Raw genomic sequence first — 26347 nt, forward strand, 5'->3', positions numbered from 1 at the left:
AAAAATCTTACTAGGAACATTTGCCAAGTCTGCCACTGAAACAGTTTAATATAGCACAATCTATGTGTATGTTTATGTTAATTATTATTATTCTGAGGTTTATGTCCACAGCCTATGTATGTAAATTATTTTTGTAATCATTTATGACACACACGGATTCAGGATATTAATAAATATTTAAAACAAACATACAGTTACTGCCACATATTTTTCTACCAATAATTTAATTTGTATTTGTATTCAATCTTTCACAATAATTAATGTATTATTATTTGTTAATATACTATGTTGTACAACTTTTACAATTCAGACTCATAGTTACAAATACTAATCAAAATCAAAATAATAAATCTGTTTAAAAATAGATATTTTTACAATTTATAAAATAAATAGTAAGTATAATGAACTTTTTATAAATGTTTTAACTTACCCATTTGCTCCTAAAATTTTTAATTTTGTTTTAAAATATAAATATTATAATAAATATTTTAAATGTTTTTAATATTCTAGTTATACAACAGAGATGGCAAACCAATGGCGTGCATTCCAAAGCGTGACATATTGGTAAAATTTTAATTGTACGTAAATTTTTTTTTTCATTTTTCAATCTTGCAATTAGTGGTGGACCTAGGCCTTTCTTAGAGGGAATATATTTTCACACATTCTTAAAATAGAAAATTACTTTAAAATGTAGCTTCATATAGCTACAATAATTATATTAATAAACACAAGAATTAGGTTATTTTATATTTATAAAATATAACCAGGGATAGGCAAATTACTCAAAAAAATTAATTAATTACATAGCTGTCAGACATTTAATTACAAATTACATAATTGAATTACTTACAGTTACCAATTACATTAAAAAATAATATTTTATTTTAAACTTTTGTGCTGATTAAATTAATATATAACCAATTACAAATTTTAAGACATTTTTATTTATTTAAAGATAGTATAATGCAGACATGTTATACCACCCAAAGGAGGGGAATTCATGTGGTATTACCCTTCTACAGGTATGCCATTACTTGCAGTGGTATTTACTGAAAAAAGAATTCTTTTTTCTCAACAATTTGTTTTCAAACATTTCAAACAGTTGTGAAAAATTTATTTTTTACAACTGATGGTTGAAGATTAAACATCAAATGCTTAAAATTTAATACATTTAAAACTAACAAAGTAAACACTTGATATTTAAAATTTTGTTGATTTTTTCCAAACCCAATTAACTAAGAAAAATATATATATAGTAGGGTTTTAGGATTGGGGAAAAAGGTCGCCTATGTAACAGTGGCGACTGGCGATGTACACTCAAAGCCGTTTGGATTATCGAGATCCTACCGCATATGTTTTTAAAACTGATTGCAAAATGTTGGCAGTAAAGGTTTGCCATCTCTGTATTAACGTATACATATAGTCAATATAAAAAATATAGACAACTTTAATAACAGAAATACCAATGTATAAAATCATGTACAAAAATTATTCAAGTAAAAAATTAAAAAATTGTAATAAGTCTTGTTGATTTATTAGTAACTATAAATTATTTAAATTATTAAACAATTGGTACTTTTTATATATTAGGCTACCCAACATTTAGGGTATAAATTAATTATAATTTACATTTCTAGTTGTAAAAAAACAACATTTTAATGTTGTGACTTAAATAAAAATAAAATTAACCTTAAATCTATATTTTAGCAAAAAATGCTTTTGTCAGTGTCAACAACGAAAACAATTTAAATTCAAATTCAAATTTTAAATACTCTATATTTATAAAAATACATGTAATAATACATATCTTGATAGTTAATACTATTTACTAACATGTACATACAAATATAGAAGAATATACTTCAGTTATGAAAAATTATCAATTAAAAATGGTTTAGGTCATTTTTAATTAATAAAAACTCAATATATTTATTGTTGGTCTGAAAATATCATATTAAGTACATCGGTGATTGGGTCACCATTGTAAAATATGATGAAGTCATTCTGTGCAATAGAACACTTTTCTAATGTACCTTCAATCCACATTTCGATTGGTTCATACCAACTAGCATTCAATAAACAGTATTCCAAATTGGCTTGTCTATACAATTGGAGCATTTGCAATATGTCTAAACACCAAGATCTACGGTTTGAAAGTTTGCACATATTTTTTACATAGTCCATTAAATCATCAATATTGTTAGGTGGCCATGATTCATATGGCAATAGGTGTGCAATATTTAATACATCTTCAAAATATTTCAGATTGAAGTTTGAATATTCTTTTGAAAATTCATCTGGATTTTGAGTGTAGTATGGAATCAAATCGGGTGCCAAGTCTGTTAATATTTTATTATTTCTACCTAATCGTAAAATATAAGCATCCAAGCATTGATTGTATTTTTCAATGATAGTATTTGGATTATCTTCGGATAATAAACTACGTACTTTTACGAAGAAATGTCGAGAAAAATTGAGTAAATTATAATATAATTTTTCTGTACGCGCACCAGGGGTCAAGTCTACATAATGTTTGGAAAAGAATTCAATGGATTCCAAAATGGTCTTTGGACCTTCCCATATGTAAACAGAGTAATTATTTATGTACTCGTTTTCCTTGTACCCATCTAAAACATATTCGTAATGATTAATACTATTTTTATCTGATTTAGAAGAAAATATCATGACTAAAGGAATAGCTATTGGAGTTGACTGCAAAATTAAATCTACGCGTTTAAACAATGTCTCAATGTCTTCTTTATCCGTATTTGTAAAAATAAGAGCTGCGTTCAAACCATTGTTTGTCCAGTTGAATTGCCCAATACAACTATGCACTGTTTTTATGAAATATGCATTATAATCAGTATAAATTTTCTGTACTTGATTGTTACTAAATCCTAATTTACCATAAATAATTGTTAGCACCTTTTTTTCTATACAATAGGGTTCTGGTGTATCTCCATAATTAATTGCCAATTTCCAAAATATCTTTTTTCTATCATATTCATCTTTCTTCATCTCTTTTACATTTTTAACGAATATATTAGCAATTTGAACACTAATATCATATTCTGTAGAATTATTAATATTCAATGGATCAAATGGATTTTTAAATTGTCTCTCAGACTTAACATTTTGAAACGTATTTGATAATGTCTCTTTTGGTGTGCCGTGTACTTGCATAAATACTGACCATGGCATACTGCATACAGGATCAATTTCAATCTTTCTTCTTCTACGTAGAACTTTTCGTAACCAAATAAAGAAATATTTTTTTGCTAAAACATACTGTTTATTTAACCATTCTTTTGGTTCTTCTTGAATTATTTCAATAACTTCATCGACAAAACTTAGAGACTTTGTTGATGACGGAGATGAAGATAAAGATGAAATACACTCTGAATGAAACAAATCACCATCTGCAAACATCTCTTCAATATATATAGACTTCTTACGGTTAACATAATTCTGCCACTTACAAAAATATTTTTTGGTAAGATTAGTTTGATGTTCTATTACTTGTGTAACATCTGGTTTTTCATTTAAATTAATCTGAGGATGTGTTTGCTGAATAGGACTTATATTCATAGGACTTTGACATGGAGGTTTTATAAATACATCTTGAGTAGTTGGTATTGGAAGACTTGTTATATTGTTTGTTACAAGTGAACTTGTTGATAGATTTGATTGGTTTGAGGTTAAAATATCTTGGAAAGTAGATAATTTTGGAGGCAGATTCCATTCAAAATTGACAAATGGTTTTTGAACTTGTATAGGTGGTAATGAAAACTTAGGTAAATTAAAAGTAAATGTAGGTATTTCTAAAACTGGAGTTTGTATTGGAGTAGTAGAGAATACTTTTCTGTTTGTATCGTCATCACTTGAATTTGATGGAGAAAGAGTGTCTACTACCATCTCAGAATCTGATATTTCAGTGCTCAGATCTTTGTTTACTTCATTAATAGTATGATCATAAAAACGATCATTGTCGTCAAAGCTTGAATGAACTGGGCTTACTATAACATCAGGCATGTTTTCTACTCTAGATATTAAGAATGTTAAATTTTGTCTTTTCTCAGAAATTATGAATTCTTGTTTTTGTCTTCTAAGCTCAGGCGCACGAATGGCTATATTACGAGAAAGGTCTACATGCGTTTCATTAAACTGTAATTGTATATCAGAAAAAAACTCTTGTGCTAATTGTTTATCATCAAAACATAATTTTTCCATAAAATGTCCCATTTCAAGCTTATAAACTCTTTTCACGGTAGTATATGACATGTTCATCATTTTTATATTATTATATCTAATACCTGGAATAACTCTTTGTAATATACAACAATTCATAAAAGTCGTACTTCTTAGTAAATTGAAGAACGCCTTACAATCACTTGATTGTAAATAAGTGTTATTAGCCTTAATACAGAATCTCACTTGAGGTGTTTGTTTTATATGAATTGGTAATAAATCATATGCTATATGAAATTGTGGGTTTCCTAAATGCATGAGCAACTCATACGACACAAACTCTGGTTCATTTGGACATGGTTGCTCTGAATCTCTATACATAGGCATTAACATTTGAATGCAATTGTTTAGGTTTTCTGTGTTTAACTTTATATCAAAGCCTGTATAACCAAGCATTAGATCATAACAGGCAATATGAAAACGGCCAATTTGTTCTAATATTGTCACAACTTCAGAGTTCTGTAAATTTTGTTGAACAATATCTTTTCGTATTGCACGCAAACGATCCCAACAAAAGTCATACCAACTAGCCAAATCTTGTTCAATGTTAGATTCAATTGGGTATATAATATTTTTAAGCATATAATGCATAGTTTTAATAAGTATAGGTGTCGGTCTCAATTCTTGAGATAACGGATTAGCTTGGTCAGCGGAACTTCTAGCATATTGTTTTACCATCATTTCAAAAACTGGTTCTAATTTTGTGTCAATCATTTTACATTCAAACGGTGAAACCATATTACCATGTATACGTAATAAACGTTCTTTTTCTGGACACATATCTTGACAAGTACCAACCATTGGTTTGATTTCATCAACATTAACTTCTTTAATTGGTAATGTAGTAGATGCACGTAATATTTTATCTCTAATTTCCAATACCTGTAATTTTTTATAAACAGTTGTAGCTGGAATTCTTTCATAATTGTGTTCAGTGATTTCAGTATTTTCAAATTGATACTGAGTATCATTTTGGCCTTGCAAATATTGATCATCATTATGTTGATATAAACGCTGTGATTTAAAAGGTGGTTCTTCTTTGAATGCTCTATCTTCATCATAAGTAGTTCTCTTCATACGCGAATTAGTACCATTAAATTTACCATCACCCATTTTATTGTTGGGGCATTGAATTTTGTGTAAAATGTTCTTGATGTATATATTATATATATATGATGTTTAAATATAAATTATGTTGGTATAATTCTTATCCGTTTTTGATCTGTTTTTTTTTCATTTTTCATAGAATTACCATTACCTAAATACCACGGCTGAAAGGAAAAGAAAATAGTTTAAAAAAATGCAATCATTTAAAGTATATTTAATTTTAACATAAGTAAGATTAAGAAGAAATATATTATGCTATATTTTTTTCCAAAATTTAAACTAAATACTAGTTAACTTTTTAAGTTAGATTAATACTTTAGTTTAAATAAAATGTCTTAATAATAGATATTAATTTTTAAACTATGCGCAATATAAATGTCATTTATTTTTTAATATAAAATGTTTTATGGTTTGACACATATTTTTAATAATGTTAATCATATATATTGACACAAACATAATTGTTCATAGCAGGGATGGTAAAAATTTTAGTATATCAACGTATACAACAATGTTTTTGATGAATATCTTTAAAAGCATTATTTTTATACATCATTTTTAGTAGTTTCGTGAAACTTCTTTAAGTGAAATACTAAGCGTCTGGTCTATATTTTTACAATTGTAAAAGCATTGTTATCAAATTTCATTAAGTATAAGATAAAGTGTTAACTAAAGGAAAGAGATTAAACCATATTTATTAAAGATAATCTTAAGTCTGTGTAGAACCCGGCCCACAGAAGGTAGACCACACTCCATAACGGCCAATAGAACGAGTTTGACGGTAAACCGCATATTACAGGATAGCTGTTTTATGTATCAAAAATATTTACAAACTACCTAAGTATTTTTTTTGTTATCATTTTACTAGTTTTTTTTTTTTTTTTAATAACATTTTAAAAATATTTTCCATCCCTAGTTTTTAGGACCAACAATGATAATTAAGACTATTGGTCTATATAAGAATTATTATAAATTAAATTAAATTTATTTTAAAAATGTATATTCTTACTTCTGAACAATAATTGAAAATTAGAATTGCTCCTAAGAGGAATTATCCTTTGATATAGTTATAGAACAATTGATTTTCATAAGTTATTTTGACCTATAAAAAAATAAAGTACAATGTATTACAAACAAAACTTATTTTTGACATTTACCTATCCAATTTCATAATTAACAACAATTTTGTTGATCATCTACAATAAGAAACATCAATAAATAGTAGGTATGTAGTACAATGGAAATGAGAAACATTGTCACAAAAGAGACTATTCAAAACAGAACCTCAAAATAGTAGTTAACCAGTTACTAGAATTCTAAGATGCTGTATTCTTTTAAGACAACAATGGATGTTTTAAGTTAAGTAAAGGGTAAATATGTTATTATGAGAGAGTAGATTGAAGACTTTGAATGGAATATTTTATAGCAGGTTTTTGAAATTCCATTTAGATTGTTTGTATTTTTAAATCACTGTGAAGAGTAGTATTTGTTGTGTATCGTAGGACATATCTTAAAGTGATGGATCACAAGACTTATATAGAAAAAAATATTGGTTGGTTTGGCAGTATTAATTTTTATTATACTGGTCTGATAATCGATTTGCAAATCAAAATTAAAATAATTATTATATATGTATTTTTGATTGGTGTAGTATGACCAGGTTTATCTCTTATTCAGTATAATACCTAAGTATTATAACGATAGTTCTAATGGAGTTATGGGGTTTTAGGTTTGCGTGGAGGAAATTCGTTTCTCTTTGAGATAAGTTTATCCAACAACAGATTTTTTTTGTTGATTTTCCAGTTTTTTTCCAAACGATAAGAATTGAAAATCAAATTAATCAGTAAATCCTTGAGTAGCATAACCTCATATTTACGCAAGTCGGACCGCTGACATATTGTGCGACAGGAGGATAGGTTAAAGAAAGACATGTATAGCATTTAATAGCATCATAACTTAGGTTCGAATGATTTTTTTTTTATTATACTACCTATATATTATATTATTCCTAAAACAGCAGTGTATGCATAATCGTTATTCTGTGGAAAAACGTAAAAAAAAATAATACATTTTCGAGCGACCTTATCCTATTTTACGTAAATTTGAAAACACGGTTGTTGATAAACAAACAATCGACACACGGTGACTTACCTTTTTCGTTTACGGTAACGATCGTGTTGGGCCTGTCCGTGGATACAAATGTTAGGAAACTCGTTTAAAACATTTAAAACAAACGTTTGTGAAGAGGACGGCAAAAGACGCTGAACCGCTGAATAACAATGGTCCGTAACGATGTCGGTGATTTTCTAGCCGGCCAGCCGGGTGAGAAGGCCCGCTAAATTGATAATATTCGACGGCGCGTACCGACGTATTCGTAACCGGAGTACTGATACGAAACGTTTTACATGCACCGTTGCAAGTCGCGGGTTTACTAGCGTTTTGACCGCCACCAAAATAATGCGTGTAGTCGTGTACGCAATGTTGTATCTACATAGGCATTGGGCAAGCTACATAGAGAATAATAAATAATACTAATTGTGTAAAAATGTATTTCATTCTCATAGCAACACGAGATTATATTTAAAGTATTTCGTTGTATATTTGACCACGCTTATGTTTTCCACGAATAAATGAAAGCTAAAAAAATATTTTACACAAAAACTTAATTTAAAATAGATTTTCTGGGTCTGAACTCTGAGATATCAGTTTGATGGTTTTATTTTATCTACATTATATTAAATAAAAGTATAGTTAGGTACCTAAATAAATTTATAGTGTTTTTATTATAATTGATAAATATTATGATTATGTAGTTACTGAATATGATTAATCTAACCATGTCCTGAACCTACAAATTTTAAAAGCATATTTTTAAATTTTCACTGCTATAATATTGCAAAGGCAAATTTTGATCATTTTAAGTCCCCTAGCCTTCGCACAAAAAAATAATAATACTTAGGAGTTAGAATGCGCAGATTTGAGATTAGGTATCTATTTCACTAATTGGCAATTGTTGTATATTTAATAACAGTAAGGTCATTTGAATTATTTTTGGGATGCCAAAATTTAAGTATGACCATTTTTATAGTTGGACTATTGTTTTCACCTTAGAAAAACAGTAAAAATTAAAAAATATTAAATAAAATTATGTGTGAAATTTGAATGAGGTTGAAATATTATGAAAAATAGACTTAAATAAACTTAACATTTTAATAATTTAAAAAATTGGAAAAATAGAGTTGGAAACAGCTTTTGTGTAATAGATACCTTTTAATATAATATTCATCTATAAATAATAAATTATATTACCTCCATAAATATTGTTTTATAAGAAATTATTATGGTATCATATTAAAATATATTTTTAGTTTAACGCATAAGCCATTTACAAAGAAAAATTTAGGATTGTTAAAGTACCTACAAGCTTTTATCAGTTGCATCCCCATATATTAAATGCTTATATTAGCTCATTATTATTGAAATTAACAAAGTTGGTATATTCCATAATTTTTGTAGGAATTAGACTAATTATATTATAAGTAAATGTCAGGGGCATGCGGTGATATTTTATAATAATTAAGCGCTAAAATAAAATTTCTAATTAAAAGTTTCTATTAAGAGATATAAATATAAAAAACAGACGTTTGGCAAGTATTATTAAAGTTTCATAAATTAAGTATGCTAGAAGTTGAAAAATGTAAAAATCATTTAGTATATTGAATTGACAATATTATTGTAACTTTAAGGTAAAATAAAAATTTTACATCACAGAGATATAATATATATCTACATAATATTTAATAGATTAAATATTTATATTATAAACTAATAGCTTTCAGTTTTTTTGGGGGAGGATAGTACTCCATTTTTAGTCAAATAGGCAATATTTTATATTAAAATTATATATAATATAGATGTTTTTGAATTTTAAATTGTAATTAAACATTTATTGTAAAATAATTTGGTATCTAGTACAAAACCAAAATTAACTTTTCTTTCATCCAACTAACAAATAATCTTTCTCTTATAAACTTATCTATGTAATCATGTAAGTATATTAGGTATAACTAGGTATAAGTATATTAGGTATTTTTGACAAAAGAAATATTACTTCAAAGATTTTACTTTTAATTGTCTAACTTACTTGTTAGAACAAAGCTTAAGTATAAATGTATATGTAATCTCAAATAATCAACAACTAAAAATCAAAGGTACACAGTGGGATGCCCACTCTCATGTGTTGTCTCTGTCTAACCAATATATTACATAGCAAGTACTACCTTTATAATAATCTATTTTATTCTGTTATTTACATTTTCATAAAAAGTAAAGGTAAGATTATTATCAATGGTATCTTGGACAATTTTATTGATATTTTTATTTTGAAGCAAGTTATGATCATGATTAATGATCTTTAAAAACTTATAAAAATGAAAAATATTGTTTGTATGACGCAGAAAAGTAGTCAACACATATATGTAAAGCGTCCTCTAAACATTTGCCTATTAGCCATAAAGCAATACAAATGTTCCAATTTCATACTACCATAATTCCTATTCCAATGAAAATTATATTGTGTAAATATTATTCATCAACAATCAGCAGGACATATTGAACATGAACACTAACTACTATTAATGTACAGTATTGATTAAAATACATTCTATTTTTCTTGTTCAACTAAAATAAAATTTAACAAAATAATACAAATACAGTACATAATAAAATTATTTCATAATTTATTAAAATATTAATATGACCATGTATTTACATCATAATAATTTTTATTTTTAAAAACTACTAATATTTATAAGTTATGGGTTACAATTAGAAATATTGAACTAAAAATAAACAACATTTTACCAATATTTAAAAATAACTGGAAAAATTGTAAACAGAAATCAGTTAACCTAAAGAAATAAGTTTACAAATAACAACAATTTTATTTTCAATAAAAAAAAAAATAAAATAAAATATGTATATACCTATGTGTAAAATGAATTTAATGCATTAATAATTTATGTTTGACTTCAGAAAAATCACTAAAAACTATGTATTGTTACATTTTTTTTCTTTTAATTTATCTAGTTTTATCATGAAACAACAAACCAAACTTTCTGTTAATTCAATACTCATAAGAGTAATATCAGTAAAAATAAATTAATATAACAAAATATTAATTATTAATAAAACGAAGACTATAAAATAATAAATGTAAAATTATCAGTTGTCCCAATTTTCTGAAAAAAAAAAAAGAATAAAAATAAATAGTGATAAACCATTAAAATTATAGTATTTATATTTAAGTATTAATAAAAACATAGTAAATATAAATACAATTGTTTAAGAATATTTCTTTCTTAAATAATAGAAGGTGGATATATAATTATTATAATTTAATGAATGTGATTAATTGTAAATAGGTACTTGAAATAATATTCTATTGTCTGATCAAGTAGAAAACCAGTGCTTAAGAATAATATATCTGTGTTTATATCTCTACATTTGCTAATTGAGAATGTTATGCTTAACTAATATATGGTTGTATCCAAGAAGTTAGCTCCTTGGTGTTTTTGTCTAATCAATGTGCAATATTTTTTTGTTTTATAGAATTTGCAAATCGATAATTTTTTATTTTTTGTGAGCGATGGTTTTTAGCTTAAAATATTTTAATAATTCTATGTGGTGCAATGAGTGTTATATTGATTTTATACTGATATTTTTTTTATATATTTTTTTTTTTTGTACTTGACAAAAATGTTCCAGAACTGGTTTCGATAGTAGCAATATGGCTGAGTGTTTCACAGGGATACCATAAGAAACAATTTTTATTGTACCCAAACAAGTTTTCTTGTTTCATGTTTGACAAAGTATAGTTTGTACTTTGGTAAGTTAAATGTAGAAATAATTGGGTAAAATAAAAAAATATATATGGGTATTTGTTAAACTATAATATTATTATTATTAATAAAATAATTGATTGGTAACTATATAATTGATAACTGGTTAAAAAAAATTTGACAGTGTCCACTTAAAATTAGTCAATGTATCTGATTGATAAATCATTAAATTTGAATTTATCACATCCATTACAATAACCTAACCAATGATAAAGTTCACCTGACATAGACTGTACAAAGGAGCAGTTATCTACATGATCACTTTTTATGACTTATTATTTGAACATTCTAAAAACTAGATTGAAATTATTTACATGTATATAATTTTAAAAGTATAGTTAAAAATAGCACATAAACATCAATATTTCAGAATATGTTTTTTTTACAACATAAAAATATAATAATTAATATGCAACATGAAATAAAATAATGTATTACAAATTCTTCTAAAACATCAACAAACATGGAAAATTAGATCAAATTATATAATAAGCTGCGTAACATTATGGTAAATATTAAAATGTATTTACCTGTTATGTAATTATTACTAGATATTTCTTCTTGATTTAAATATTTAACAGCGTTTACATCCGGTGTGTTTTTACAGTAATGGTTTTCTTCTGAATCATGTTTACTGGTATTACTATTATTACTATTTATACTATGTCTCTTTCTATCTAATTTATTTCTAGACCTAGAACTTGTTTTTGAATGTCGTTTATGGCCCACATCAATGGCGTCAGTAACAATTTTTTTATATTGTTGATATTGAAGAGTATTATGTTGTTCAGTATCACCACAAATCCAAATTTCAGCATTCCGATTACTAAAAACTGATTTCAGCATAGCCAAATTGCGTGCAAAATGATGCATGTTAGTCTTATGATTTAATGGATCTTGTTGAATTGCCAAATATCTATAACCAGTTAATTGTGATTTCATCTCTTGAAAAGCGTCTTCAAGAGATTTACAATATGATGGATGTTGATCGATAGATTGAATGAATATACAAAATAATACTTCAGTATCAATTTTATATAATAGTACATCACCAGCAGTCACTGGTTTAACATTAATATCTTGTAATAATCTATAAATAATCAAAAATTAATAATTATTAATAATAACAATGATAAATTATTAAGGTTAATTTAAATTTTAAACTACTTTTTTTAGAAAACCGACTTCATTAAGCATAATTTAGTCAATGATTCTTCTGTAAAATAATATATTTGTTACGTGCTCTGATATACTATATAATATTATAATATAAGTCAAAATAGGTTCATATATTCCCAAATGGTAATACACAATTGGGAAAGGAATATATGTCATAGAATCTTATGACTAATCGACAAGTTATAATATTGTGTTTAATCAACTAAAACTAAAACTATTTCATTTAAAGATGATGCAATTTATCTTTATAAGTATGGTCAAATATGCAGTAGTCGAAACTAGATAAGCATAGCTAATTGTAGTCTAAAGGGTTTAGGCATACAGCAGTGGTTTTCAACCTTTTTGGACTCGCGACCTAGTTTTTTAGGTTTACATTTTTCGTGACCCACGTAAGCTTTGTAAAAAAGCTAAAATTGCTTAATGCTTTGCAATAGTACTATTAAAACTGAATACAATACAACATTTTTTTAACTGTATTTTAATTTATTAATTTTCTAAGTTTTATAATTAAAAAAATATTTTTTTACCTTATATAATTTTATAAATTAGATTTTTATTTTAAAAAGAAGACTTATCGCGATTCAATTTTAAAGCTTAAGCGATCCAAATATGGGTGTTGACCCACCAGTTGAAGACCACTGGAATATTTAATCTGGTATTTAATCTGACAAAAATGTGATCATCGCACGAATGTGTGTACCGTGAGAACACAATAACTTGAATCATCAGTTGACCACCAGGAATCTATCAAATAGTGATTTGTCTATACAGGGGAGCCTAAGATAGGCCATATTTAGACATGGCATATCACAGCTACCATAAGCACCTTTGTTGAATTGTTGTATTTTCCTTGGATATAGCATACATTTAATCAGTTTAATCGTAGATTAAATAACAGAAATGCAACACAAATGTAATGTATTGTTCATGATTTTCATTTGGATTTGACTCAATAGTAATGTATAGTAGCAAGAGACGAGTAGAAAAATGTATTTCCTCCTACCAAAAGACGCCACTAATAAGTTGAATCCAAATTAAAATTGGTAATGAATAATTGCAATATTACATATCCAGTGTTGTATAATCTATAAAAATCTACAGTTCAATAAATACTAAGAATATATTTGTTGATATTTCAATAAACACTTAAAATTAATTTTGAATTTAAATTGTTTAAGACTATGAGCTACTTCCCTATTCTTTAACTGCTGTTAGTTACAAGGGCCGCAATATTTAAAAATATATGGCATAAATCAATTTGTTTGAAGAATATAAACATTTAACATTCATTAACAAAATACAAATTACCTCTCTTTAAATGGATATTTGGCATTGATATATTCAACAACTTTATCATTCCAATCATCTAAATACACTGCATTAATATTTATAAATATTATTAAATCAGTTTGTTTCTCCATTTCCCACAATTGTTTAGAAGTAAAATTTATTTTTGGTGGATTAATATGTTCTGTTTCTAATTTCTATAGATTTAAAAACATAATTCAATCAAATGATAAAAACAAATATAATAATAACTCACTGATGATTTCAAGCATATAGTGATTTCAATATTAGATAATGCAAATATTTTTGAAATTAGTGCCTTCACATCCATCAGATTGAATTCTTCAAATCCATATTTTGAGATTGCAAGTTTTGTTAATTTACAATCATTCATTTGCTTACGTAAATTATATAATGCTATTTCTAAGCTACTTAAAAGAGGTTTTTGTGACATTTTTCTTTTTACGACCAAATAAAATATATGTTGCTCTTTATGTATAATATGACCAACATCGCTCACACGTAAATTTAGATCCATTAATTTACCAATATTACCAAATTTAAATCTGAAAAGTTAATTAAATTTCACAAACAAAATAAAAACATTACAAGTATTATTATCATACTTAAAATCAGCTGTCGTGCCAAAAGAATTATGAAAATCTTCACAAACACAATGTGCTAAAGAAAATTTAGAAGGCAAACCAAAGATATCATCCTTCACTTCAAATATATTTAACCTAAAAAAAGAATATATATATACATTTAAAAAATTGCTTCATAATTTTAAAAAATATAAAGTTAATAGTTATTATTGAATTTGCAATTAATTGAATACAAAAATAAATTTAAAGATTTCAAGTAAAATAAAAGGAATTATAACAAAGAATCTCAAAAGAAAATGTAGTTTTGTAATCTAGTGTTTTAAATATTATTATGATTGTACATACATCTTTTCAGTCTTTGTAATAGATTTTTTATGTTCATAACTATTGTTATTTTCCTTGGGTTCACTGTTATTTTTAGTGGTCCTATAAATTGATTTATTAAGACAAGTTTTATATATTATAAAATTATGTAAACAAATATTTTTTAAGACACAATAAATGATTAATTTATAGAAAAAATTTTCAATAGGAAAACAAATTTAGTTTTAAGTATTAACTATGACAGTATTTACATATTTTCAGTCTTTGTTATTGATTTTCTGTTTTCACGACCTTCATTATTACTTAGGGATTCGTCTTTACTTTTTATGATCCTGAAAATAGTTTTATTAATAATAATGTAAAAAAAAATATATATATATATTAAATATTATTTAAGTAATTATAAAAACTACCTTAAGCAGAAAGATTAAAAGAATTTCAAAAATATATGTTTTTTTCTAACACACATGCAACATACCAAATTTAAGTTCAATAGAACCAACCTTGTGTTGTAGCTTTAGTATTAGAGTGAATTGTTAAACTAATATTTAATATCAAACTTAATGTTTAGAGTATTATTTTTTTTACAATATTTCAATTTTTAAATGTTACAATTTAAAAATGATCATTTCTTGCTTTAAAATAAAAATATCATAAAAACAAGTCAATGTAAGAATACAGATAACTTTATTAACATTAAGTTTGATAATGAGAATTAACTCACGAGTGAATTGTCAATCTAATACTTAAGTTTGTTAACATATGATGTATTATTCTGAACACAAATTTGCTATGTTGCACATGGATTACAAAAAAAAAAAAAATGGCTGACATCCTCTTAAAGTATCGTATTTCAACATTTTAGCATGCATATTTCAAAAACACAATCTTTTTAACAAGATATATTTTAGTAATTTACTATAGTATATTATTGACAAATTTTAAACAACATATAATATAATTATTATATAGTTTTAATTTGAAAATTTTATTTATTTACAGATGTACTAAAAAAATATATATAAAAAAAGTTTTAAATAAAAATTGAACTCCTAGTCATTAATTGGCTAGTCTCCATACATACATACATACATACATACATATACTTTATCCTATGAGAATATGCAGATTCTACGCATCCCCACTCAACCACCAACCAACAAAACTAATGCCTAGTTCTACTAAAGCATGGTTTTACATGGAAATGCGCAGAAGAATCGATTTTTGTCGGGCCATGGCATATTTTCTCACTGAACATGGTATAGTATACACATTGAATATAGTAAAAACAATATATTATAATTTTAAATTAAACAAAGTTAGATCTTATTGTACAAAATATTTACTATGATAAAACTCACATATTTTCAGCAGTCTTTGTTATTGGTTCTTTGTTTTTAGATACATTATAATTATCCCAGCATTCATCATTATTTGTTGTGTTCCTGAAAAAAAAATTTTTTAATAAGAATATACTAAAAAGAACTTGTTAAATTAATAATAAATGACTTTCATAGAACATCCAGTTTATATAGGTTGATTATATGTTAACAATATAAAATAATGTAATCCTTTTTATAAATAAAATAATTTTAAAGATATAAGGATACAATAAACATATATATTATAATAAAGATTCTCAAAAATTTAAACTGAAGAGGTTTTTGATATTCTATTGTTTTAAATATTTACTATAATGATATTTACATATTTTTGGTCTCTGTATTTGGTTTACTATAATCATAATCATCAAAATTTTTCCAGTGAACATCATTAACTTTTGTAATCCTAAAAACAATTTTTATTAAAGGTACTAATAATTAAGTAATAATTGATATTTAAAAGAATATTATTAATCGATTATAGACAGAGACATCCTAATGGTTTATATAAGTTGTATACAATATATACCTAAAACAACTTTTATTTTTTTATTAATGAAATAATTTAATTTTAAATTAAAATATAAATGTATGCATAAGGAAAATCTCAATTATACAAAGCTTAAGAGATGAACATTTGTTTTAAGATGCTGTTGTTCTAAATATGACTATGAGAATACTTACATATTTTCAGTATTTGTAATCAGTATTTTATTTTCATCACTATTAATGTTTTTCATATGTTCATTATTATTTTCTACAGACCTAAATAATTACTTCATTATAAGTATGGTATAGGATATACATATTAATAAGAATATTATTAACTAATTATAAATAGACTTTCCAAGAAATTATGAATTTCATAAAAAGTTGAGCACTTTATGAAATACAATGAAGATACTACTCTACAGTTCTTGAAAAACATAAAAACTCTAGAATTTTATAAAAGAAAAAAAAATACTTAGATTGTAATCAAATAAATTATTGAACAATGTCAATTGTATATTTCAGAGTAGAATTATAAGATGGATTTATTATTTACTACAAAAATATAACTGTAGCAGAGCCAAAATAATTTGATTTAAAAAAACGAAGATAAAATGATCTCAAGTAATTTGATTATTATAATTAGAAAATAGTTGTTTCAACAATAGTACAGTATACAATATTGCTTTTATTAATAAAGTTACTATTGGGCGCCAAAGGCCTATGACACTAAATCAAGTAAATTTGTTTTATTAGTTCATTACATAACATTGAAAGTAAATGCACTTATGAATCCATCAATAATCTTTAAATTCAGTATAACTAATATATTAGTGATGATAAAAGGATTTTTTTAAATCAGACATCGCTAAAGTCAAAACAGCATTGAACTTAGTTACCAGAATACTGAGAACATGCTTAGACTGGACGAAGGATCTCAAAAAATAAATAAAGAATCATCATTATTTAAGTTTAAAGGAAAAAATAATATAATATTCTAGTTGTTCTAAATATTATTTATTATAATGGTACTTACGCATTTTCAGTTTTTGTAATCGGTTTTTTACTTTCATTACCAACATCATTTACCCCGTGGTCAACATTATTTTTCATGACCCTAAAAAATGGTTTAATTAATCATAAGAATTTACAACAACAAAAATATGTACTATAAAATATAGATGATATTCTATACACATTATTTTCATGAATAATAATAATCAATTTATATTGAAATACAACAAAATGTAACAAATATGCATATTATATAATATACTATAGTTATGAAAATTCATAACATTGTCTATCTTATGCTAACTGTACTGTTAAAAACTTCAAATAAAAACATTTACTTTTTGATTTAAATAGTTAAAAAATAACATAATTTCTGTGTTTAAAAAATAGCATATTGTATAATGTATTACTTTTAGTGAAATAAAATACCCACCATTTTTCATTTCCATTGATTTTCCTTTCATTTTCCATTGATTCTTTACTTTTGTGGATATCAAGGTTTTTGCTATCATTTTTGTATTTGGATGGGCTAACAATAGCGATGTCTTTAATACAGCTATCGTTAGCTACTTTCAATAAACAATCAGTATTCTCAGGTTCATTTTTTAATGATGATTCTCTTTCTCTTTTAAAACTATCAGATTTACTTGTAAGGATTTCATCTTTGTCGCGATAAGGTTTTCCATTATTTAACATTCTGTACAACATATTAATATATTAGTACTCAATAAATTAGAGCTCAATAATAGCTTAACTATTATAAATATTAGTTGAGTTCATTTACAAAATGTAATAACAATATTAATATGCTCTTTTACTTGTTTCTATTCAATTCATTTTCCATCCTAAATCGTTTGTCTTTTAAATTGTTTTCCTTAATTGTTTTAGTTATTAAAAGTATTGCAGTATTTTTAATACCAAATCTTTTTCTAACTCTTGCGGATTCAATCACATTGCCAGTAATATTTCTAAAAATAATTAATAATAATTAAATTTAAAAGAAGACTTTCTAATAAATTTTAATTTCAACAATTACGTAATAGAAACTTAAATTTAATTAATATACATATAGCATTTAATGTTTGATAAGAAACTTTAATTATTATATAATAAAATATTATATTAAAATACCATATTGTCTGAAATTATAATACTGCTAGTATAGTAAAAAATTGAGGTTAGCATTAACAATGTGGTAATCTATTATCCTTAAAATATATAATGACTTTTATTAATTAATTTTGTAATTAATAATTAACTTTATTGTACTAAATTTATACCTATAACACTCACAAAGAATGTGGCTTTCTATTGGTAAAATAATTTTCAAAATCGGTTCAGTAGATCCTGAGATTACCCCTAACAATGTCAAAAAAACGACTTATCTTTATATAATAGTATATATATATAGATAATTTTCTCCGTTTTTACAACATTTTTCACTGCTCCTAATGTTTGCAGCGTAATGTTATATAGCTTAAAGTGTTCCTCGACAAATGGACTATCCAACACAAAAATAATTTTTCAATTCGAACCAGTAGTTCCTAAGATTAGCGCGTTCAAACAAACAAACTCTTTAGATTTATAATATTAGTATATATGCATAATATTATAACAGTCATTATTTTTAATGGATAGCTATGGATAATGTGCTTTACTTTTTAGATAAGCTATGTTTCCTATAATACAGAAACGTCAGAAACTACACATGATGGTGAACGTTCTCTTCATATATTGTATTATTTTCATTTTATAAACATACCATAAATAATTTTACATTTTTGACAATCTATTTAACTATGTTGCTTTAGAGTATATTAATTTTAAGGTAAGACTAAGGCTTCAATTATTTTTTTTTATATATCTTAGTGTTAAAACAATTTAATTTATGAACAAATTAAAATTCTAAATACTAAATTTTATATAAAATTAATTATTCTGAACTAGATTTCGCTATTTTATGTATTAGTTGAAGACAAAATTTAAGTAGAAAATAAAGTCTTATTATTGCTGTTAAAAGTAACTATTTGAATTATTAGATTTAAAAAATAATAAAAATAATTTATAATTAAATCAATACTCACTTTTCTTCAACTTTCTCTTCTATTTCTTCAGAATTAGAACTGTAAAAATAATAATAATTTAAACATTTTAAATTTTAATTAAAAATACCTTCAGTAAAATCATTTATAAAAATATTTTAATAATATTTAAACATAAATTTAGTACTTACTGTTCTCTTGATTCTTCAGAAATTTGAGAATCAGATCTATAAAAAAAAAATCAATAAAATTACTGGACTTACAATACATTTTAAAAAGATCTAATAATATATTAATTCAATAATGAAAACCAAATATTAAATTATGTTATACGGTAATAATTTATATACATATAGATTATAATTTATTCCTAACATTACCGATAAACGACAACCTATTAAAAACTACAAGTATATAAATCCTGTTCCGTATGGAAAAGGTCTGAGATAATATTATAACAGTGGTACACTCTATACACTCAAAATTGTAGCTACAAACAACTTGTTTTACTATTCATAATTTTATGCATTGAGTTGTGTACATTTTAGAAATTAATTGATATGTTTGCAAACAAGTCTCCATTATTAAAATAAAAATATATTTAAAACTTACTCTTTGTTTAATGTACTATTTACAATATTAGCAACTCCATTTAAAAGTTGTTGTTCTGTAACTATATTATGTTCAAAAACAGATTGACCATTATTCCTATATAGAAAAAACTTTAAATTATTGAAAAATATGTGGAAAAAATATAATACAAAATTTTAAAAATATATAAATTTCACTGGAAAATCTTAAAATTTCAATCAAAAAAAATAATATCAGTTCTTATTTTATACATATTATAAATCATGACTAAATGACTAATACACACAAATGCAAGTTAGATAACACCGTGTATGAAATGTTCCCATAATAGGAAAAAATACTAAAAAGATGGGTAAGTGGGTACTATTGTAGTATAAGGAATGTAATAGATGGATCATTAATGTATTAAGTTTGAATTTAATGACATATCATTATGCACAAAAGATGATTCTTAGTGGAGATAGTCTGACAGCCTATATCACAAAGTACATTACATATTTTTTTTGATATTTCTATTAAAGTAATTTATTTTACTAATAGAATTGAGGTAGATTGATTCAATTTTTACCAAAAACATTGCATTTAATACATAATTATTATTTAATTATTATATGTAATACTGACAAATATAATCTATTCCATATTATATTAATGTTATTAACTGTTTGGTCAATACTACCCCTACCGTAAAATTGTGAAATGATATAAATAGATAAAAACTTAAAATGAATCTACATATTTTGAAAATGTCAATAATCAAAATAAAATTAATAATATAAGTATAAGTTTTAACGTTTAAAGCCTCCACAAATAATGATTTTGAATTATAAAAAATAATGAACATTGATATTCATGATTTAAATATGTAATTTAGTCCATATTTGAACTAAAAATATAATATCTATAAAAAAATAATTGTGTGCTTATTTTATTAGATTTTTTAGTTCTAGCACAATTTACTTATGAAGAATATTGTACTACATTTTCAAACCTTAGCTATACAAATTGAAGATATCATACGTTTATTTTTTATAACAAAATACTTGGTAATTTATTGGGTTTTAACAAATTTTGTAGAGATGAAAACTTCAAATGCATAAAAGAAAATTATGGCCAAGTATTTATATATTTTTATATAAGTATGAAAAATTTTTATGTTGGATTTTAACACTTTATAATACATTTTTAAGAATTTTAACCTCATAAAAATAATTTTTAATTAAATTTGACTATTATGTATAAAATAATGTATATTAATTTATTGCTATATCCATTTATTTAAATATAACTTTATCATAGCAACTTTTTAAGGAAGTTTAAGTATAGTTACTTACTCATCTATAGCCACATTGTCTATTAATTCATTCACAACATTACCAATATTATTTGCTTCTTTTTGTTCATTTTTATTGATGTGATTGGTATAAGAATTGGACCTTGAGAAAAATATAAACATTAAATTATTTTATATTGGTTGACTTGAATAATTAATTTTTTTAGAAAAATCAATAAAAAAAATGTTATATTGTTTTATAACAATACTTTACATCTTCTAAAAAGTTGAAATAATAATTAGTTGTTACTTACTGTTTGTCTATTAATTCATTAATAGTATTGTTAATAATTTTTTTTTCTTCTTTTAGTTCTTCATATTTATTGATATGGTTGGTATGAGAATTGGACCTTGAGGGAAAGATAAACATTGAATTATTTTATAAAATCAACTTAAGTAACTAAAATTTTTAGAAAATTCAATAAAAAAATGTTTTATAGTTTTAAAACAATAATTCACATTCATAATTAGTTGTTACTTACTGTTTGTCTATTAATTCATTAATAGTATTGTTAATATTTTTTTCTTCTTCTTTTAGTTCTTCATGTTTATTGATGTGGTTGGTATGAGAATTGGACCTTGAGAGAAAGATAAACATTAAATTATTTTATAAGGTCAACTTAAGACACAAGTAACTAAAATTTTTAGAACATTTTATGAAAAAAATGTTTTAAGTTTTAAAACAATAATTCACATTATTTAAAAAGTTGAAATTATTATAAGATGTTACTTACTGTTTGTCTATTAATTTATTAACAGTATTGTTAATATTTTTTTCTTCTTCTTTTAGTTCTTCATGTTTATTAATGTGGTTGGTATCATAATTGGACCTTAAGGGAAAGATAAACATTGAAATATTTTATATGGTCGACTTAGGTAACTAAAAATTTTAAAAAATTTTATGAAAAAATGTTTTAAGTTTTAAAATAATAATTCACATTATTTAAGAAGTTGATATAATTAGTTGTTACCAGTAGTATGGTGAACTGAACATTTTCCAGAAGCAAAGAAAAGTATACCAAGACCCATTCACCAATATAATAGACGTAAAAAATTGTAGAGGGAGTAATCAGAGTAAATAACATAAATTAAAATAACTAATGCATAATAATATACCTAATACAATTAATTATATTTTAGATCAGTATTAACTACCATCCCCTACTAAAAAAAATTTTCAGAAGCAATTGCATCTGAAATTGTTGTTAACCAGACCACTGGTTATTACTTACTGTTTGTCTATTACTTCATTAACAGTATTGTTAATAATTTGTTTTTCTTCTTTTAGTTCTTCTCTTTTATTGGTGTAATTGGATAAACAATAAGCATCACACCTTTAAAGAAATAAAAATATTGAAGTGTAGATAAAAATTTATTAAATTACTACCTATTTAATTAAATAAAGAGACAATTTGTTTAATTCCTAGTACATCAAACTGAGGAATTTTAGAATTTGATCATATCTATTAAAAATAGTTTATCATAATATATTTAAAAATTAAATTTACTAATACCTATTTTTAATAGTTTTCTCAGCTGAATCTTCTGCATTTTCAATTGCTTTAAGATCATCAGATAAACTTTCAAACAATGAACTACACTTGCGCATCACATATGCCGCAATATACAACAAAATTCTTAGTACATTACAAATAATGTACTTTACCATACTCAAATAAAAATTTTTGGTTTTCCAGCGTTCTATTCCATCAGATAATGTCCTAAATTTATAAAATAATCAATGATTAAATTAAAAATTAATGGTAACTATTTAAAATATTTAATGCCTATAAAATATTACATGATGTGTTAAATTGAGTCTTCTTGAAAAAAAGAATTAAATACACATAATCTTTTGATTAGGTATTTCTGTATAAAAAAACATATTATTTATTAGTATATATAATTTTATCATTTATAAAAGGAGCATTATAAATGTTGAGATTATTTTTACAAAATATTAACATTATGTTTAATTTTTTTCTGTAAAATCTTCACTGTGAAAAGCAAATTTACACGTAGGAAACTTAGGAAAAATGTGTGAGTAATTGAGAGAGCAAATCACCACCTCTAACTGAAACATTTGGGAACATTTTACAATAAATAAGTTTCTATTTGCATTAATATATTAGACTGTTTTTTTCAAAATAAAAGTTGTCCACGTTTAACAATAGTAAACCACTTATTCAGTAGTGTATTGATTATTTATTAAATAATAAGTAGCTCTAAAAATGTCATATCAATACATACCTATCATTGGCATAACATGACTAAAATGTATTTAACAACCTTATTTTGATTTATTGGTAACATATGAACAATATTTGCCAATAAAAAAAAATTATAAGACATCATTTAAAGTAAAATTATTGATTATCAGATTTCTTTAAATTTTTAGTTTGAAAAAAATAGGTTTAAAAATTAAATTATTTGGTAAGTATCTAAATAATTTAATTTCACAGATTTTTTTCTTAGATTGTTTAAAATATTTTATTTCTCGAATACCACCCTATATAAAACCACACATATTATTCATTATTTTTACAAGCCCCTCTAAAATAAAAAAATCTAGATACATGCACTTTGATTTTGACTAGGGTGATCAGATTAAATTTTATAAAATTCAATACAAAAATATAAACTAGCTATAAACTTAATCATTATTTTACTTTATCTGACCATTTTAATACCTATTGTATCAGTGGCGTAACAAAACAATTTGGGCTCCCCTGCAAAAATAAAAAATGGTCCCCTAAAATACTGTTTAGGTAGGTATATTAGTTTAAAAATATTAATCTGATATAGGTAAATCACTTATTTTAATTAAAATTTTGTTATGATATGATAAAAAATAACAATATTTATTTAATATTACACTTTATTATACAATTATTACTTAATGTATAAATAATTAAATTTTAATGAATTATTTTATTTAAATTTCTACGATCTTCTAGCATTTTTTTGGGAAAATTTGTCAACTAACATGTTTATATCTAAACTATGCATAAATTAACACTAATTCAATTTGAAAAAAGCATTTATTCAATTTTTTTTTCACGGGAATTAAATTTACTTTAACCAAAGGCCCCAAATTACCGTGCCCCTCTCCCCCCGCGACACGGGGACTGCGGGCCCTCAGTTACACCACTGTTTTGTATTAAATGCATGCGCGATTGCCTTACTATTGATTAACTAACGAATTATTGATAAAATCGATCAAAAACATAGAAAATCTAGTGTCGTCCTTCCCGTAGCCGTAACGGCGATCACAAAAAAAGTCGTAAGTTATACGCTGTAGATTGTCGAAGAATTCAGTCCGAGAACAAACGACTGGCGGATCACAAGCGCGTCGGTAAAATCGTGATTCCAAAGCCTGACCGTCTCCCAACAGTCCCAACAACCACTGATGGATCAGCCGGCCAACGGTCGTTACGCGTGCGCTTAAAATAACCACTCACTTGTGCGTCGCATCCGTCATCGCCATCGTGGATTCTCGTGTCACGGGTCTGTCGGAATACTGTGGATTGAGATCGCAGCGAACGTTTTCCGATTTCAGGAAAACGTGCCGAGCGCGGAACGAACAACGAATAACCAGGAACAGAAGACAAGAACTAAGAAGAAACGAACAAAAAAAAAACGCGGCACTACTAAAAAAAGGTCTGAGCCCGTTCAGAACGACACAGTGGTAAACGTTGAAACGCTTCAACGATATTGGCGATATTGCCGTGCGATCCAACGACATTCGGCGAGACGGTGACTATAAAAATATTACGTCGCGCGACCAGTGCAACCACGGTTTTGGACATACGTTAATAATACGTTACGTCATAATATTATGATTATTATTAAATAATATCAGTTATGTAATAATAATAATAGAATATTATACATTAGGTAATATTGCCGGAAACTAATTAGGTATATCACATTTAGACGTATAATATTTAGAGATGAGTGCGATCAATTTCCGTTTTCGGATTTCGGTGGTATCGATATTAATTATTATGTTTTAGAGATGTGTCTATAGTACATACTGTATGATAAATTTACTATGATGGTTTGTGCCGTTTGAGGTATTAATAGACCGCCGTACCGCATCGATTGTGTATTTGAACGATAATATACCAACAACATTAGCATCACGATTATCTAGATTCTAGAGCCATAACAATTTCCCTCCAATAAATGACTAATGAGATACCACCGATTATTTTCCTACGAAAAAAATAACAAATCAAGTCTAGTCAATTTTTGTCTTTTATCAAAACGAGTAATTGTCATTTTCTGAGTTCTGAGTTCTGACCAAAAATGTTCTATATATTTGAATGTATAAGTAAACAATAAATATCAAACAATTAATGTTAAAAATCATTAGGTGTGAATGGTATGATAAAATATAGATGACATATAGTAATATAGTATACTAAATATTATTTTTTTATAATAATTTAAAACTATAATTTATAGCTTCACGTTAAAATATATTTTATAAATTATCTTCATTTTTTTAAGAACCAAGGTATGTATTACTGTATTAGATATAAATAATAAGACTTAGGGGTCTTATACATAATATATCTACTTCTGGTTCTGTATCTTGAAAGCATAGAGCCTATGTTAAATTTTCCAACTTTTCAGAAAAGTCAGAATACTAAAATTTTTAAAGCAATTTTTCTTTGTAACTTTTTTTACATATATTTTTTTTAAATCACATCAGTTTTTTTTTTATACATTATATAAATAACGAAAAAACAAAAAGGTACCTTTTATATTATGAAACTTATTTGTACTTATTTTAACCAAGTTGGACATAGTCACATAGGCAGTTCTTTCTGACATAGCC

General features: G+C 25.0%; 2 protein-coding genes across 8 annotated transcripts; both read right to left on the bottom strand.

Moving 5' to 3' along the window:
* Positions 1 to 1750: 1750 nt before the first annotated feature.
* On the bottom strand, positions 1751 to 7677 carry LOC132924690 (uncharacterized). 2 transcript variants are annotated; one of them, XM_060989125.1, is made up of 3 exons: positions 7507 to 7677; positions 6365 to 6457; positions 1751 to 5519 (listed from the first exon to the last, which is right to left on the bottom strand). In XM_060989125.1, the coding sequence occupies exon 3, from the start codon at positions 5359 to 5361 to the stop codon at positions 1930 to 1932; it is 3432 nt and encodes a 1143-aa protein (XP_060845108.1). In that variant the 5' UTR covers positions 5362 to 5519; positions 6365 to 6457; positions 7507 to 7677; the 3' UTR covers positions 1751 to 1929. The 2 variants fall into 2 exon arrangements, with proteins under 2 accessions (XP_060845108.1, XP_060845109.1); XM_060989126.1 differs by lacking the exon at positions 6365 to 6457.
* A 2540-nt stretch (positions 7678 to 10217) lies between these two features.
* LOC132927368 (putative uncharacterized protein DDB_G0282133) lies at positions 10218 to 25289 on the bottom strand. 6 transcript variants are annotated; one of them, XM_060991886.1, is made up of 24 exons: positions 24963 to 25289; positions 23303 to 23370; positions 23016 to 23222; positions 22734 to 22835; positions 22236 to 22331; positions 21984 to 22079; positions 21756 to 21851; positions 21503 to 21604; positions 20190 to 20285; positions 19769 to 19804; positions 19620 to 19658; positions 18354 to 18503; positions 17969 to 18232; positions 17558 to 17638; positions 16717 to 16797; positions 16358 to 16438; positions 16012 to 16095; positions 14902 to 14982; positions 14672 to 14752; positions 14348 to 14461; positions 13978 to 14287; positions 13743 to 13918; positions 11786 to 12345; positions 10218 to 10595 (listed from the first exon to the last, which is right to left on the bottom strand). In XM_060991886.1, coding segments are annotated over exons 2-24 (2952 nt in total). In that variant the 5' UTR covers positions 23305 to 23370; positions 24963 to 25289; the 3' UTR covers positions 10218 to 10578. The 6 variants fall into 6 exon arrangements, with proteins under 6 accessions (XP_060847869.1, XP_060847867.1, XP_060847865.1 ...); XM_060991880.1 differs by lacking the exon at positions 23303 to 23370 and having other exon boundaries at positions 10221 to 10595; positions 24963 to 25288; XM_060991884.1 differs by lacking the exons at positions 20190 to 20285; positions 23303 to 23370.
* Between the last annotated feature and the right edge of the window lie 1058 nt (positions 25290 to 26347).

The sequence above is a fragment of the Rhopalosiphum padi genome, chromosome 3 (genome assembly GCF_020882245.1).
Source record: "Rhopalosiphum padi isolate XX-2018 chromosome 3, ASM2088224v1, whole genome shotgun sequence".
Taxonomy (NCBI): domain Eukaryota; kingdom Metazoa; phylum Arthropoda; class Insecta; order Hemiptera; family Aphididae; genus Rhopalosiphum; species Rhopalosiphum padi.

Coding starts and splice junctions, on each gene's coding strand:
- LOC132924690 (XM_060989126.1), bottom strand. CDS start 5,361: ATGGGTGATGGTAAATTTAATGGTACTAATTCGCGTATGAAGAGAACT.
- LOC132927368 (XM_060991880.1), bottom strand. CDS start 25,246: ATGTCGTTGGATCGCACGGCAATATCGCCAATATCGTTGAAGCGTTTC. Junction 22,836..23,015: donor GAGAAAACTATTAAAAATAG/GTATTAGTAAAT, acceptor ATTTCTTTAAAG/GTGTGATGCTTATTGTTTAT. Junction 22,080..22,235: donor AATAAATTAATAGACAAACA/GTAAGTAACATC, acceptor CTTTCTCTCAAG/GTCCAATTCTCATACCAACC.